The sequence below is a fragment of the Lissotriton helveticus genome, chromosome 10 (assembly GCF_964261635.1).
Source record: "Lissotriton helveticus chromosome 10, aLisHel1.1, whole genome shotgun sequence".
Lineage (NCBI taxonomy): Eukaryota > Metazoa > Chordata > Amphibia > Caudata > Salamandridae > Lissotriton > Lissotriton helveticus.
The window spans coordinates 389,645,445-389,658,794 of NC_136071.1; the positions used below are offsets into that span (position 1 = coordinate 389,645,445).

General features: G+C 44.0%; 1 protein-coding gene across 1 annotated transcript in view; it reads right to left on the reverse strand.

Annotated features, from left to right (window-relative positions):
* The window catches only part of AGAP3 (ArfGAP with GTPase domain, ankyrin repeat and PH domain 3), a 2,202,224-nt gene that overhangs the window by 379,989 nt on the left and 1,808,885 nt on the right, over positions 1-13,350 (reverse strand). Inside the window, exon 13 of the mRNA XM_078662817.1 lies at positions 1,623-1,784. Within this exon, the coding sequence (XP_078518943.1) occupies positions 1,623-1,784 (162 nt within the window). The remainder of the gene's footprint in view (positions 1-1,622; positions 1,785-13,350) is intronic.

A 13,350-nucleotide genomic window follows, 5' to 3' on the forward strand; every position in this document is an offset into this window, starting at 1 on the left:
ATCCGGAGCGGGCTCCTCTGTGTACATTGCAGGGGGGCCCCTTGAACTTTCGTTACGTCACTGGTTCAGGGCGTCCCTGCCAAATACCAAATCTGAATGGGCTGTATTAATGTTTTGCGAGCGAATTTCAGTTGCAAAATAGTAATACTTTACCAACTCCTTCAAGGGAGGTGGTAACCCATTCACAAGGGGGAAGGGGACCCCTTCCCCAGCAGGCTGTGGTCCTACTCTTAAAAAATGAAACTTCAAAGTTTAATTTTTCTTTTTTAAACGCATAACATTTTCCTTTAAGGAAAATGGACTGCATTTAAAAAAAATTGATTTAAATAAAAAGCAATCACAGACATGGTGGTTGGCTGATTTCTAAAGGGTCGCAATCTGCAACCTACCTCATTAATATTCAAGAGGTAGGTCGATATGCGACCCATTAAGGAATCACAATTTGAAAGATGTAAGTTTTCTTATATTAGGAATTGCAATTTCCTAATTGCGATTTGCAATTTTAGATTTTGTACATGTGGGCCCTGACTCCTTAGTCGCATGATATTTACAAAATACTTGCCAAGAATTCAGCCAGAACGTTCATAAAGTCAGACTTAAAGCACGTTCTTAAAGTCAGACCTAAAAATAGTAAAGGACATGGGGTTGGATTCTCATGTTGCACACAAGATAAATGCTATTTACTAAATTATGTAACTCTTCCGTTTAAAACCATATGTTATATGTAATCTTACAATAATTCACTTTCCGGGTGCTCATTTCTAAATATAACTCAGTTTGGGTATAAATGAATAGTAAGCAGCTGGTTGTCCCTATTATAGTTACTGGTGAAATGATCCTTTACAATGCCTCAGGTTTTTTAAACCTTAAACATGTTCTGAAATCTTATGTGGTGGGATCAAGGCTAGAAAAATAAAAATGGTTAAAAGTGAAATAATGTGTGTGGCTTACCAATGGGGACGTTGTGTATATATTCCCTGAAGACACAATTAGTCTGCTTAGGGGGCAGAGGTGGATTTCCACTTTTCTCGGTTTCATTTGAGTAGTTCCATTTTGGGCTAGTATGTTCAGATCTAAGGAAGCACAAACCCCATAATGACCTGTGTTATGGTTGAGCCAGCCCCATTAGAAATCTTTGTGCTGACCAAGGACAATCGATGACACATTGGGGTTTATAAATTATATGTGTCTGGAGAATGCTTAAAACAGCATTGCTGGGGTCTTTGTTGAACAAGGAGAGGCAATCCTCAGGTGAAAGTCACGTCAAGAGGAGCCCTAATGCGAAAACTAGATCTGGTATGTGAAGTGGCACTTCAGACTTGAGATGGGTGCCAGCAGCACCATTTTGGCAGTGGCTTGTAAAATCTGATGTGCCAAGTTTCAGGGGAAAGCAGTGGAGGTTGCAGGATCTGGATGCCGAGCAGTAAGTAGCATGTTGAATAGGCTGCGCTCTGTAATATCCTGTTATAGACCTAGATGAAATGCAGCTTCAAAACACCTCTGCACAGATAATATTATCTTATGCACTGAATACATCTGAAAACTATTACTGGCCCACTTAAAAACTATTCCCATCTTCACACACTTGATACCCCAAGAAAAGTGAAAGAATGGGTTCCTACCATCTGCTCCACTAGTGGGCCCATCAGGTCTGGGGGTTCCTGTGCTCTTTTTCCTGCGGTGCTTCTTCCTGTTGGCATGAGGAGAAGGTGGGGGCTCCAGCCTGGGGCTGGCACTGCTGCTGATGCTGGTGTTGGAACTTTGGGAATCCCCGGTACAGTTAGCTGCAGGAATCAAGCAGAGAACAAGACCCACTAGCACACGGTGATACAAAGAGACACTGTTAGAGCATAGGTTAAATAAAACTGGGTTAAAGAGGAGACAGTGGGGAGACAAGTGGCCTGACTGATAAAAATGAACGGAGTGTTTAGGAATAGAGAGAGGTGAGGCGGGAAGAGCTTGACATTTTCAGAGGAGAAAAGGAGAAGCCCATCAGAGAAGGAATGCGATAGAACAGTGATATAGTGCAGAGAGAGTAGGGAACATAGGGACATATATGGGAACAGTGGCTTTGACATTGGGGAGCGAAGAATTAAAAAAAGTGAGGGAGGGGGCAGAGAGAACCCAGGAGCAGGAAAAGGATGGGTCGAGAAAAGGGAACTGAGATCGGTGCAGGAAAAGATAGAGAGCAGAAGAGAAATAGATAAAGGATGTGAGGAAGACAAAAAAAAGATATTGAACCAGGAAGTCAAGAGAATTTACAAAATCAAGGCACAGAGCCATAATGGGAAAAGCATTAGCCCAAAGGTATAAAGCACTGTTGCCCTTAGAGAGACACAGATCCAAGTCCTGCAGCCCATAGACTTCTACAGATACACAATTATACAGTAAAGACATGTACAGATCAAAGTATTATCATGTTTGGAGGGCTATTGAACTAAACACCACAGTGCAGATAACCTGTAGATCAAGGCACTATATTGTAAAGTGTTCTATCGCTTAAAGTTCTAGAGGAGCCTTAAGAAGAAGATGAATGCAGGAAATGTGGAGTTTCAGAGAATACTGAGAAATGGACTCTCTTTCTCTTTAAAACCCTCTGTCCTCAACCCGCACCTATTGATAAGTTGAGAGCGGAGAGATAGGGAAAGAGGTAGAAAGCTTGTTTTTACCCCCTGTATCTTTAAAGACCCACAGCAACAGACCAGAAGAGTGCAATGTAGGATGGCCAACGCCCCATTATCATTTTGCAGGATAATTTGTGTGCAGAGACACTTTGTGCATGCAAAGGTATCAGAAAATGTTAGCTGGGCTATGATACAGGTAGCACATTTTGGGGGTTTTATTCTAAATCTCGCTCCTCTAAATCAGTCCATATTAAAAGATAAAACTTGGGTGCAGATAGAGCACGCGTGATTACAATTCATTCTATTTACTACCTCCTGTAATAAGCCTTGACTTCTCGTATTGTAACTTTTGTGAGACAAGTTTAGAAAATGAACCACTCTGGTATCCAAATGGAATTTAATAGTCTTAAGCTTTGAAACCCCAATGTTAAATATCAGTATCTACCATGCATATTGCTTATTAATCACCTACTGCCACAGGACCTAGTTCAGTGGATACGCTTTCGCCATGTAACTAGGATACTTGACATTTAATCTAAGTTTTACCATTTCACTACAAATAAACAACCAATTCTAGATTTCCCTAGGAAAGGCAGCCCCTACGCATTTTCTAAAAGAATCACTGCCATTCCGGTGTGGTCTGGGAAACTCGTACGAAACAAGGAACCAGTAAACATGGTTTTTAATCCTGGCCTCCCATTTGGCCAAATTGTGCATTCTTGGGCGATCCATTTTTTAAAGTATTCCACTGCTCCCTTTTTTTTTTTTTAACTCTTTTTATTAACAGTGCTCATTCTAGTTGACATGTCAATCCATTGGTCACATTGCATCAGACAAACAGGCAGTGTACAGTGTAAAGAATAGTCACTATTAACCATTATATGGACATTCAAAGTAAAACCCATTATCCCAGGCCACTCCCCATTCCCATGTATCTTCTCCAAGGCCCCCAGATCTTCTTCTATTTTTTGGGGCACCCCCTACTTTTGTAAATGGTCTCCTCTGCCCTCTGACACCAATTGAGGTTCCGCTCCCATTGGTCCCACTATGGAGGAGTCGACGCCCCCCAGGCCCTGGCAATATTCCTTTTTGCCACTCCCGCCGCCATGGCCAACCAGAGTTCCCCATATCTGGTCCAATCGGTGGGCCCCTTTGTCATTAAGAGTAACCATCTGGGCTCCCTCGGGACCGGAGAGCCCACCACCTCCGCCATTATGTCTGTGACCTTGGTCCAAAAGGGGACAATCTCCGGGCATTCCCATATTATGTGGTTGAAGGATCCTTCTCCCCCACACCCGCGCGCGCACAAAGTAGACTGGCACCCACCCCAGGTGTACAGTAGGGTACGGGGTAGTATACCCAGTTCAGAATTTTGAGCTGCACCAGCCGGAACCGGACCCGGATTGTGATTTCCCGAGGACTCTGCAGGGCGTCCTGCCAGTCGTCGCCCTCCAAGGGGCCCAAATCCCGTTCCCAAGTCGCCTTCAGTGACACTAAAGGATCAGGCATGTTGTTTATTAGCTTGCGGTAGATCGTGAACGTGGGCTTTTCAAGGATGGGATCGAGAAGTAATCGATCCTCCATGGGGGAATATTCCGGGACGGAGGCGCCTCCTCGAATACGGGAACGTAAAGCATGTATGAGGCGTAGGTAATGATAGCGCTGCGAGTCCCGTAGATCATATTCCTTCTGCAGGTATTCAAATAAACAGGGGGCATCCCCCATCCACACATCCCCCAAGTAGTCAATGCCAATGAGTTGCCAACCCCTAAAGCCCTCCAATCAAGCTACCTCACTCAGCTGCTCCCCAATCCACAAAGGGGTCCTACCCGTCAGGGATCCCGTCCACCCCGAGAATCTATTCACCTCCCTCCAACATTGGACCACCATTCCAGTATGTGAGGGCCAATCTGATGTGTCCTTCGGGTGTAAACCAATGATTCGCAATTCCCGCCCGGCACCACAAACTCTATAGGCCGGTTCCGACCTGTCTGCATACACCCAGTCGTTTACCACTGCTCCCTTTTTTGACAAGTTTGGAAGTATTTAGAATGAAAAGAAGTTAGTAAGCATTTGGTTAAAAAATATCGTGGTCATTCACAAGGCCGGTAAATCGGTGGATGACGATCGTTCATATAAGCCGATCTCCTTGATTAATGTTGAGGCAAAGGTTTTGGCGAAGGTCCTCGCCACGCGGCTAGGATCAGTGATATCTTTCCTCATACACCCGGATCAATCCGGTTTCATGCCTGGGAAAAACACGGCCCTCAATATCCACCGGCTCCATAATGTATTGGCGCATCGGCAGTATTTGGAGGAGGATGCAGTCATACTGTCACTTGATGCCTCCATGGCATTTGATTCGATCGAATGGCCGTATCTTTTTGAAGTTCTGGCAAGAGCTGGGCTAGGCCCTAAATTTATATGGTGGGTGCAGCTGCTATATACCGATATCATGGGACAGGTTAGAGTAAACAACTATACGTCCCGGACGTTTACCCCAAGGAGAGGTACCAGACAAGGGTGCCCTCTGTCGCCGTTGCTGTTCTCCCTCATGCTGGAGCCCTTGTCAGCCTGTATTCGGCGTGATGTAATGGTGAGGGGTATGCGATGGTTGCAAGAGTGCGAAGACAGAATATCTCTTTATGCGGACGATATATTGTTATATCTCACATATCCATATCGGTTCATCCACATGGTCCTTAACATTTTTACAAATTTTGGGAAGTACTCCGAATATGCAATTAATTCGGACAAGTCCGTGCTGTATGTGCTCCATGGACAGACCCCCGCCTCCCAAAAGATTGTGCGCTAGTGGTTTCGGAGGACGGTTTTAAATGCTTAGGAATCTTCGTCACGCCAGACCCAGCTCTCTTTTATAGTCGCAATTTGGCTCCCCCGCTGGCGAGGCTGCGGACTGATGTTAAGCCCCTGAGGTCACTGCCTCTGTCGCTGGTGGGCCGTGCTGCCCTTTTTAAGATGCTGGCCCTTCCACGATTTTTGTACATTCTCCAGAACTGCCCGCATAGAATACCGGATACCTATTTTGTTACAATAGAAGGAGAAGTACGCATGCTGCTATGGGATGGTAAGGCCCCGAGGATTGCGCTTCAGAAATTAATGAAAGGTGGTATGATGGGAGTATCACGCTGCCTGATATACGGCTGTATTATTGGGCCTCGCAAATGGTGACGGTAAATAGGTGGATCCGGCATGTGCTCTGGACAGGTATCAGATGGATCGCTCCGGATATCTTCGGGCTCTCAATTGCAACAATAGGAAACAGAAATATGTAGGACCCACTCAACATACGCTACAGATCTGGAAGTTAGCTAATTCCCATATGGGCTGGACAGGAGTGCTTACTAAAGCGACACCATTGTGGTTTTCGCAGAAATTTGGCATGCTTTGCCCTCACCCGGGGTTCGACAGGTGGGATGTGATGGTATTTCAACAGTCCATGACCTAGTTAAAAAAGGGAAGCTTCTCAGATTTGAGGAATTACAAAAGACCTACCGATTGGCTCCGGGTGAAGTCTTTCGATATCTACAAGTTCAACATGCTTTGCAGGCAGCATTCCACAACTGTGTGGATATACCTGAATCGTCCCCTCTTGAAGATCGCCTGCTGGACGGGCAGTTGCAATCCAAGGCGATCTCCCTGACCAATCGGAAGCTCAGTAATAACATGCCGGATTCCTTTGGGAAGCTTAAGGAGCGTTGGGAAGGGGACCTTGGGCCGAATGATGAGGAGGATTGGAGACAGGCGCTAATGTCATCTAGAGAGGCTGCCATTACACTCAGATTTCGACTAATCCAGCTTTGTATCCTACATCGTTCATATCTGACGGGAATAACGTTAGCAAAAATGATGACTTGTGTTTGAAGGGCCGACGATGGCCAGCCACCTTTTATCATATGGTATGGGACTGCCCGCTGGTGAGGAGAATATGGGACAGAGCCACGGCTCATATGCAATCTGCACTAGGGAAACCGCTCACCCTGACGCCCCGCTTGCTTAATATATGGGAAGATACAGACCTTACTGAGACGGAGAAGCAGTTTGCGACGCTGGGTTTCATGCTAATTAAGAGAGAAATAGCGAGGGGTCGGGCGGAGAGGCATCGCCGGCAGTGGCGATATGGCAGAAAGAGCTTGACAGATGTATGGTCGCTGAGAAAGAAGTGTTTATAGCTAGGGGGTGCCCGAAGAAGTGGGATAGGAAATGATCCCGATGGAATTCATATAGGGGGGAATTATGTGTATCGCCTGTGGTACGAATTGGAAATACGGCGACGAAGGGACGGAGAGAACATTGATTAAGATATATGCTATTCCGGCCTTGGTCCTAAGTGCGGTGCTAAATGTAACTTGCAAATGTAATATCTGAGTATTGGATGTGTAGTCTGTCATGCAACTTCTCAATAAAAATATTTTTAAAAAAATAAAAATAAATCAAAAAATGGACTGGTTGGGGGTGTGGCCAGGGTGGAGAGCAGTGAAGAAATACTTCTGCTTAGCTCAGTGCTTTGGGTCCTTGTTGAGCCTGTTAACTAATGCTGTCTGACCGGAGATGAAGAAACATATATTTGATGTCCACCAGACCCTAGAACTAGAGGAATAGGCCGGCAGTGACAGTCCTGAGCCTTCAAGTCCGCACAATGATATAATCAGCCGTATAACCAACAACCAGGTGGTTTGCAAATCCAAGATGGCCGCAACAACTTGCTTTGGTCTATCGGATCGGGCAGAGCTGGGTGGCTTGAGCAGCATCGGCGCTGATCATGAGAGACTTCCTGATGCCTCTTGGGATAGGCAGCTATTTATTTATTTGCAGTTATAATGCGCGGCAGCTACCCAAAAAAGGTTTCCCGGCGCAGTTTGCAGACATACGGAGAGAGGAATGAGTAGATGTCACTAACTATATGTTGAATAACCATGTTTTTAAGGCTTTACAAAATTTGATATAATCTGTCTCGTTTCGAAGTAGAAAAGGCAGTGAGTTCCACAGAGAGGGACCAAGGTAGGAAAAAGATCTTCCCCCATCCGCGAAAGCTTGATTTTAGGGACAACAAATTTCTCTAACTTGGAAGAACGAAGAATACGAGAAGGAGAACAGAGGCTGACACGGGATTGTAAATATTTCGGAGCCCGACCAGCTTTTATTTTGTGCACAAAGCAGAGGGTTTTAAATTTAACTCGGTTTTCAATCTTAAGCCAGTGTAAATCGCGAAGATATTGGGAAGTGGAAGTGGTTCTAGAGATCTTACATAGCAACCTGGCCACTGAATTTTGTACCACCTGCAGTTTACGTATTGTGGCTTTATTTGAACCCAAATAAAGCACATTCCCATAGTAAAGCCTAGAGGTAATCAATGCATTGATTACGGTTTTCTTAGTGGGGTCAGGCAACACCCAACAGATCTTTTTTAGCCATTTAAGAATGGCGAAACATGTGGCAGAGGTTTTTACTGCATGCAGGTGCATATTGAGGGATTCATCAATGACAATACCCAGGTTACGCGCCTGAGAGGAAGGTAAAGGGAGAGAGCCCATTTCGCATGGCCAATGCTGGGGACCCCATAGATTTTTATTTTTACCAAATATAACTACTTCCGTTTTTCCACCATTTAATTTAAGAAAGTTTTTCTGCATCCATGATGCTATATTATTTAAACCAGCTTTAAGTGGAGAGGAAGCATTTGTATTCTCAGAAGAAAGAGAAAAGATAAGTTGGGAATCGTCAGCATAGGAATACATCGACAATCCCGAATTTTCAACCACTTTGGCTAACGGACTCATATAAAGATTAAACAATAGGGGACTGAGTATGGATCCCTGTGGTACTCCATTGGCAAAGACATGCATATCAGAGCAAGCTGTTCGAGAGAAAACTTGAAATGTGCGTTTAGTCAAAAAACGAAGTAAGCCAGTTTAGAGCTGAGCCGCGGATGCCCAGGGAGTTTAGAGTTTTTATTAATACAGTTTGGGATACCATATCAAAGGCGGCACTTAAATCCAGCAGGATAAGTGCCACTGTATCTCCATTGTCCAAATTGGCAGCGTATGTTTTCAGTAACTCCTAACAAGGTGGTTTCCGTAGAGAAACCAGCTCTGAAGCCTGAATGACTGGGAGGTAGTAGATTTTGAGTGGTTAGAAATTGGGCTAGATTCAAATGAACATGTTTTTTAAAAATGTTTGAGAACACTGGTAGTAAGGAGATGGGCCGATAGTTTGAAGGTTGATCAGGATCAGCAACAGCTTTTTTCAAGAGTGGATGTATCATTGCATGCTTCCAATCAGATGGAACAGTTTCTTCCTGTAAAGAAGTGTTAATGAGATCAGTGATAACATCCAGTGATTGAGAGTCAAGCTGCTTGAGTACCGAGATAGGCAAAGGATCTTTAGGGGATCCAGATTTAATTTTGTTAAGGAGATTTATTAAGGTGTCTGAGTTCAATCTAGGCCAACTATGAATAATACTCTTGGAGGTCTCAGTAAGCTCAGTACCATTGAGGCATTTATTATTGGCAATAAGAGAATTCGATGGTTCGATAGAAACAGAGAGATCTTTTTTTTGAGCCAAAATAATATCTTGATAGATTTTATCTACCTATGTGAAAAGAAAGTAGCCAATGTTACACATTACTGCTCATTTAGGTCCTGTGGCATGGCTGTCGTTTTGGAGCCCGCAAGTTCCTTCACCGTCGTAAATAGGGCTTTGGAACAATTTAGCGCATCCGAGATAGTGGAGGACACATAATCAGCTCAAGCCTTTCTACAAAGGGTATGGTAATTTTTTTGCTTAATTTTGTAAGCATTTTTAGCTTCAGATGTATAATTTTTACTCCATCTTCGCTCTGATGCTTTACATTCTGATTTTTCTTTTTTCAATGGTTCTGTGAACCAGGGAGCTGGGGGTCGATGGCTATTAACTTTTTTGTAAGTAAGTATTAGACAAGTATCTATTGCAGTAAGGAGCCATTTTTGTACCGAAGTGGAAAGTGAGTGAACTGATTTTTTTGAGCAAGGAAGGTGAGTATTTAAAAAAATTGTTCAAGGTATTAATATCAAGTTTTTTCCAGTTTCTAAATTGCGCAGCTTGATCAAAAGGGGATTTAACCTAATATGTTGCAACTTGGAGGGTGAATCAAATCAAATAATGATCGGACCAACATATTGGCAGTGCAGGTGAGCATATAATTTCATCAAGCTTGGAAAAAATGGGATCAAGTAAATGACCCGCTTTATGCGTGGATCCAGAGTTAAGCAAGTTTACATTTAAAGCAGCAAAATCAGAGATAAACTCAGAGATTGTTTTACAAGCTAGATTATCTAGGTGCATATTTTTTTTTTATATATATTTTTATTAATTATAACACAAGAGTAGAAATATAAACATCGGGCATCATTTGGCGGAACATATCGTAAAGGTGGACATGTGGTAAATAAATAAATAATACCCTATTTTTGACTAGACATATATCATAACAGATAGCTCAATAAATAAGAGTCAAGATTCGAGGTAGTAGGAGTTTTTCAGGTTTAATACAGCATAAGGACAGGAACAGGACAACCTGCACAGGAATAGGATGGCAGCTGCCGGGGGCCAGGATCTGGGATGAGCGCGCTAGCCTTTTAATAACAATACAAGAGCATATATACATAACGCAAACACATAGCATTACATTGCAGTAGGCGTAGCAGTGGGTGGAGCAGAAGGCGTGACGCGTAGCAGTCGCGAAAGATAAGAGTAAAAGTAGGTGTAACTGGGCGTATACATAGACATGTGGTGCAGACGTAACAGAATATGTCATGAATGGGGCGGAAACATTGGAGGGGGCTACCTAAGGAGCCGGGACCTCTAACCTGGTGGTGCGCGCAAACTGGCAATGACGTGTCACTAGGAGAAGCTGGGACTATGAACTCTGTGCTAGGAGCAGAGACTAAAGTCTGGAGGGTCGGAGCGACATGTACCTAAACTCTATCTAGTATCTGATGTTTAGAGAACATGTTGATATAAACTAGAAGTCAAGAGGGGAAAGGCTAACTGACTCTAAGACTGGACCATGCATTATTCTACATGTAGTGCGTGATGAAGAATGTTAAATGACCATTAAATACAGTATTTCTCTAACGTGGAGACGAGAAGGCTAGACAATGACGGAAACTATTGATACAGTTCAGTAGCTTAGGAATGCAGAGAAGGAGGACTGAACTGATAACTGGAACTATAACATACTCTTGGCAGACTCAGAGGCAGAGCCAAGCTGCACCGGGCACTGCGAGGCAGGAAGTAAGTGAAAGGTCGAGGATACAGGTGGGGGCTGGATCGCTCCTTAACGAGGCTTCAGGAGACAGGAGCTGAATCTGATGTCCAGGCCCTGTTGAGGCCTAGAAACGGGGACTTTATAATGAAATAACGTGCACACTGAGAAACGTGGCAACATTACTTTACATAGGCCTGATATCCGTAGTATTCACGAGGACTGGAAACTAGCATACTAGAGGTGGACACAACTGTAATTGCGTCATTAATTGGACATGGGGAGTACATATGCATATTGGTCATGCACACATAACATATGATGGATGAGGCGTAGGGACACAGAACATGACAAAATTTACTTTTCCACATTCCCTCCTTGTCACTACGTTTCCATCAGGAAACATCAATATTCATGATACCATCTATCATTTCATATAGTATCATTTGCTCGTCTCGAATTATCCTGGAACGGGTTTTAGAACGGGGCTTGGGACTAGGAATACAAGAGGTAGCACAAATGCCGCAAATCGCAGGGCCACATTGTATACAGAGGCAGCAGCTGAATATGATCGCTACTGCAATACCTAGAAAGGACAGGACTTTCCATCCCCAGGCGGAAATTATATTCCAGAGCCAACCGGACCATGTCCAGGTGCCTGGATTCTGGTGTAACAGATGGGCAATTTTATGGAGTCTGGTTATAGCTGAATAAACAGACGGCGCGTTATTTGGAATGAAAATGCAGCAACTAGATCCGATGACTCTACAGGCCCCGCCCCTATCGGCCAGTATGACGTCAAGGACGAGACGATTCTGTAAAACGACAAACCTCATAGCAGATTGCTCTTCAGTTAAGTTACCTAGAGCGGAGGCAGTCTCATCTACTACTGCTTCAAGGGTTCTTGTTAACCTACGGATCAACTTACTGTTTACAACTGTACCTAAATAAGGGAACACACCTTTATCAATATCAATGAATTGTTCTGCAGCAGTTTCAGTATAATCGACAATCGGGAGGTTTCTCTTGTGTCTAGTATGTACTAGGAAGGAATTCCTATGGTAGTCAGGTGGGGCTAAAAAAACTGGTGGCAGTAGGAAAGCAATGTAACAGGTTCCCTCCCAATCGAGGGGCAGACGAACATATGCAGTCTGACCACAAACAAAATAAGAATGACGTGAAGCTTTGAAAATAGATTTCCCACTGTCACTATACTTGATAATAGTAGTACAATCACTATGTCCTACGTGTACGGAACCCTTATTTCGGACACATAATTCGCCTTTGACTGGTAGTACTGAAATAGCGGGTAAGTCTGGAGTAGTATCAGACTGAACATTCAGGACCATAAAATTCGACGAATAATTACCTAAATTATATACTTCATTTTCTAGATCTAAACCTGTTCGGTGGGGGAGACCTTGCTTGTCTGGGAAACATGTACTGTTAAGAAAAGACATATCTGTTGAGGATGACGTTAACGTGGACCATGCTCCACACGAACCATTATGTGAGAACGGATAAGGAAAAAGTGGCAGAACTCCCTTCGGTGTCTGGAAAGGGGGGAGTCGACCACACACCCAACAATTAGTGGCATTGCTGGTCTGGTGTGAGTAATGTAACATGCGGATAAATGAGTTATTACGCATAGCGAGGCGGTATGAATATTCGTGAGGAGGCAGATCACTAAACGTGTGCTCTGCTGTAGCATTAGCAGACTTATTTACATGAAGAACTGGGAAATATAGGAAAAAGGCATAACTGGTGCAGGAAATCATAATGCTGATGAATAATATGAAACTTAGAAAAACGATACATTGAATTGAGTTTTTACTAACTCTCTCACTATGGGGGTCTATTTTATACATGCCAGAAACAGTCTAACCGTTTCACCTAGGGGAGGACTTATACAATCAAACTGACTGACTTATTTTACTAGACCGGAGTTTTTGCTTATACTCCTGCTGCGGAGTTTTCTCTACCAAGGGAGGGGTTGTATCAATGTCATTTGCGGGACAGTCCTTAGGAACAATGTTTTGACAAGTCTTGATATCCTGGAAAATGTTCTTAGAGACCGGTTTCAATCCGTAGAATTTCTTGACGTGCGAAAGATGCACCCAGCCGCGGCGTCCTTCCAATTTCACGGCTTTACGGGTGGTGAGGAGGACCTGACGGGGCTCTTTCCATCGAGGCTCCAGCGGACTTGATCTGTCAAAGTTACGGACCATCACCATGGAACCTGGAACGATTTCATGCGGTGCCACCTCGGTATTGTCTGGAAATGCGGCAGCAACCTGTGAACGACATGAGTTGAGGGCAGACATCAAGGAAGCTAGGTAATCTGTCAGCATATTACATGAAACATCAGTAATACTTCGGGGTCTAGGAGTACCCCACATGTTAGGGGGGCGGCCGAATACGACCTCATACGGGGACAGACCTGATCTGGAATGTGCGAC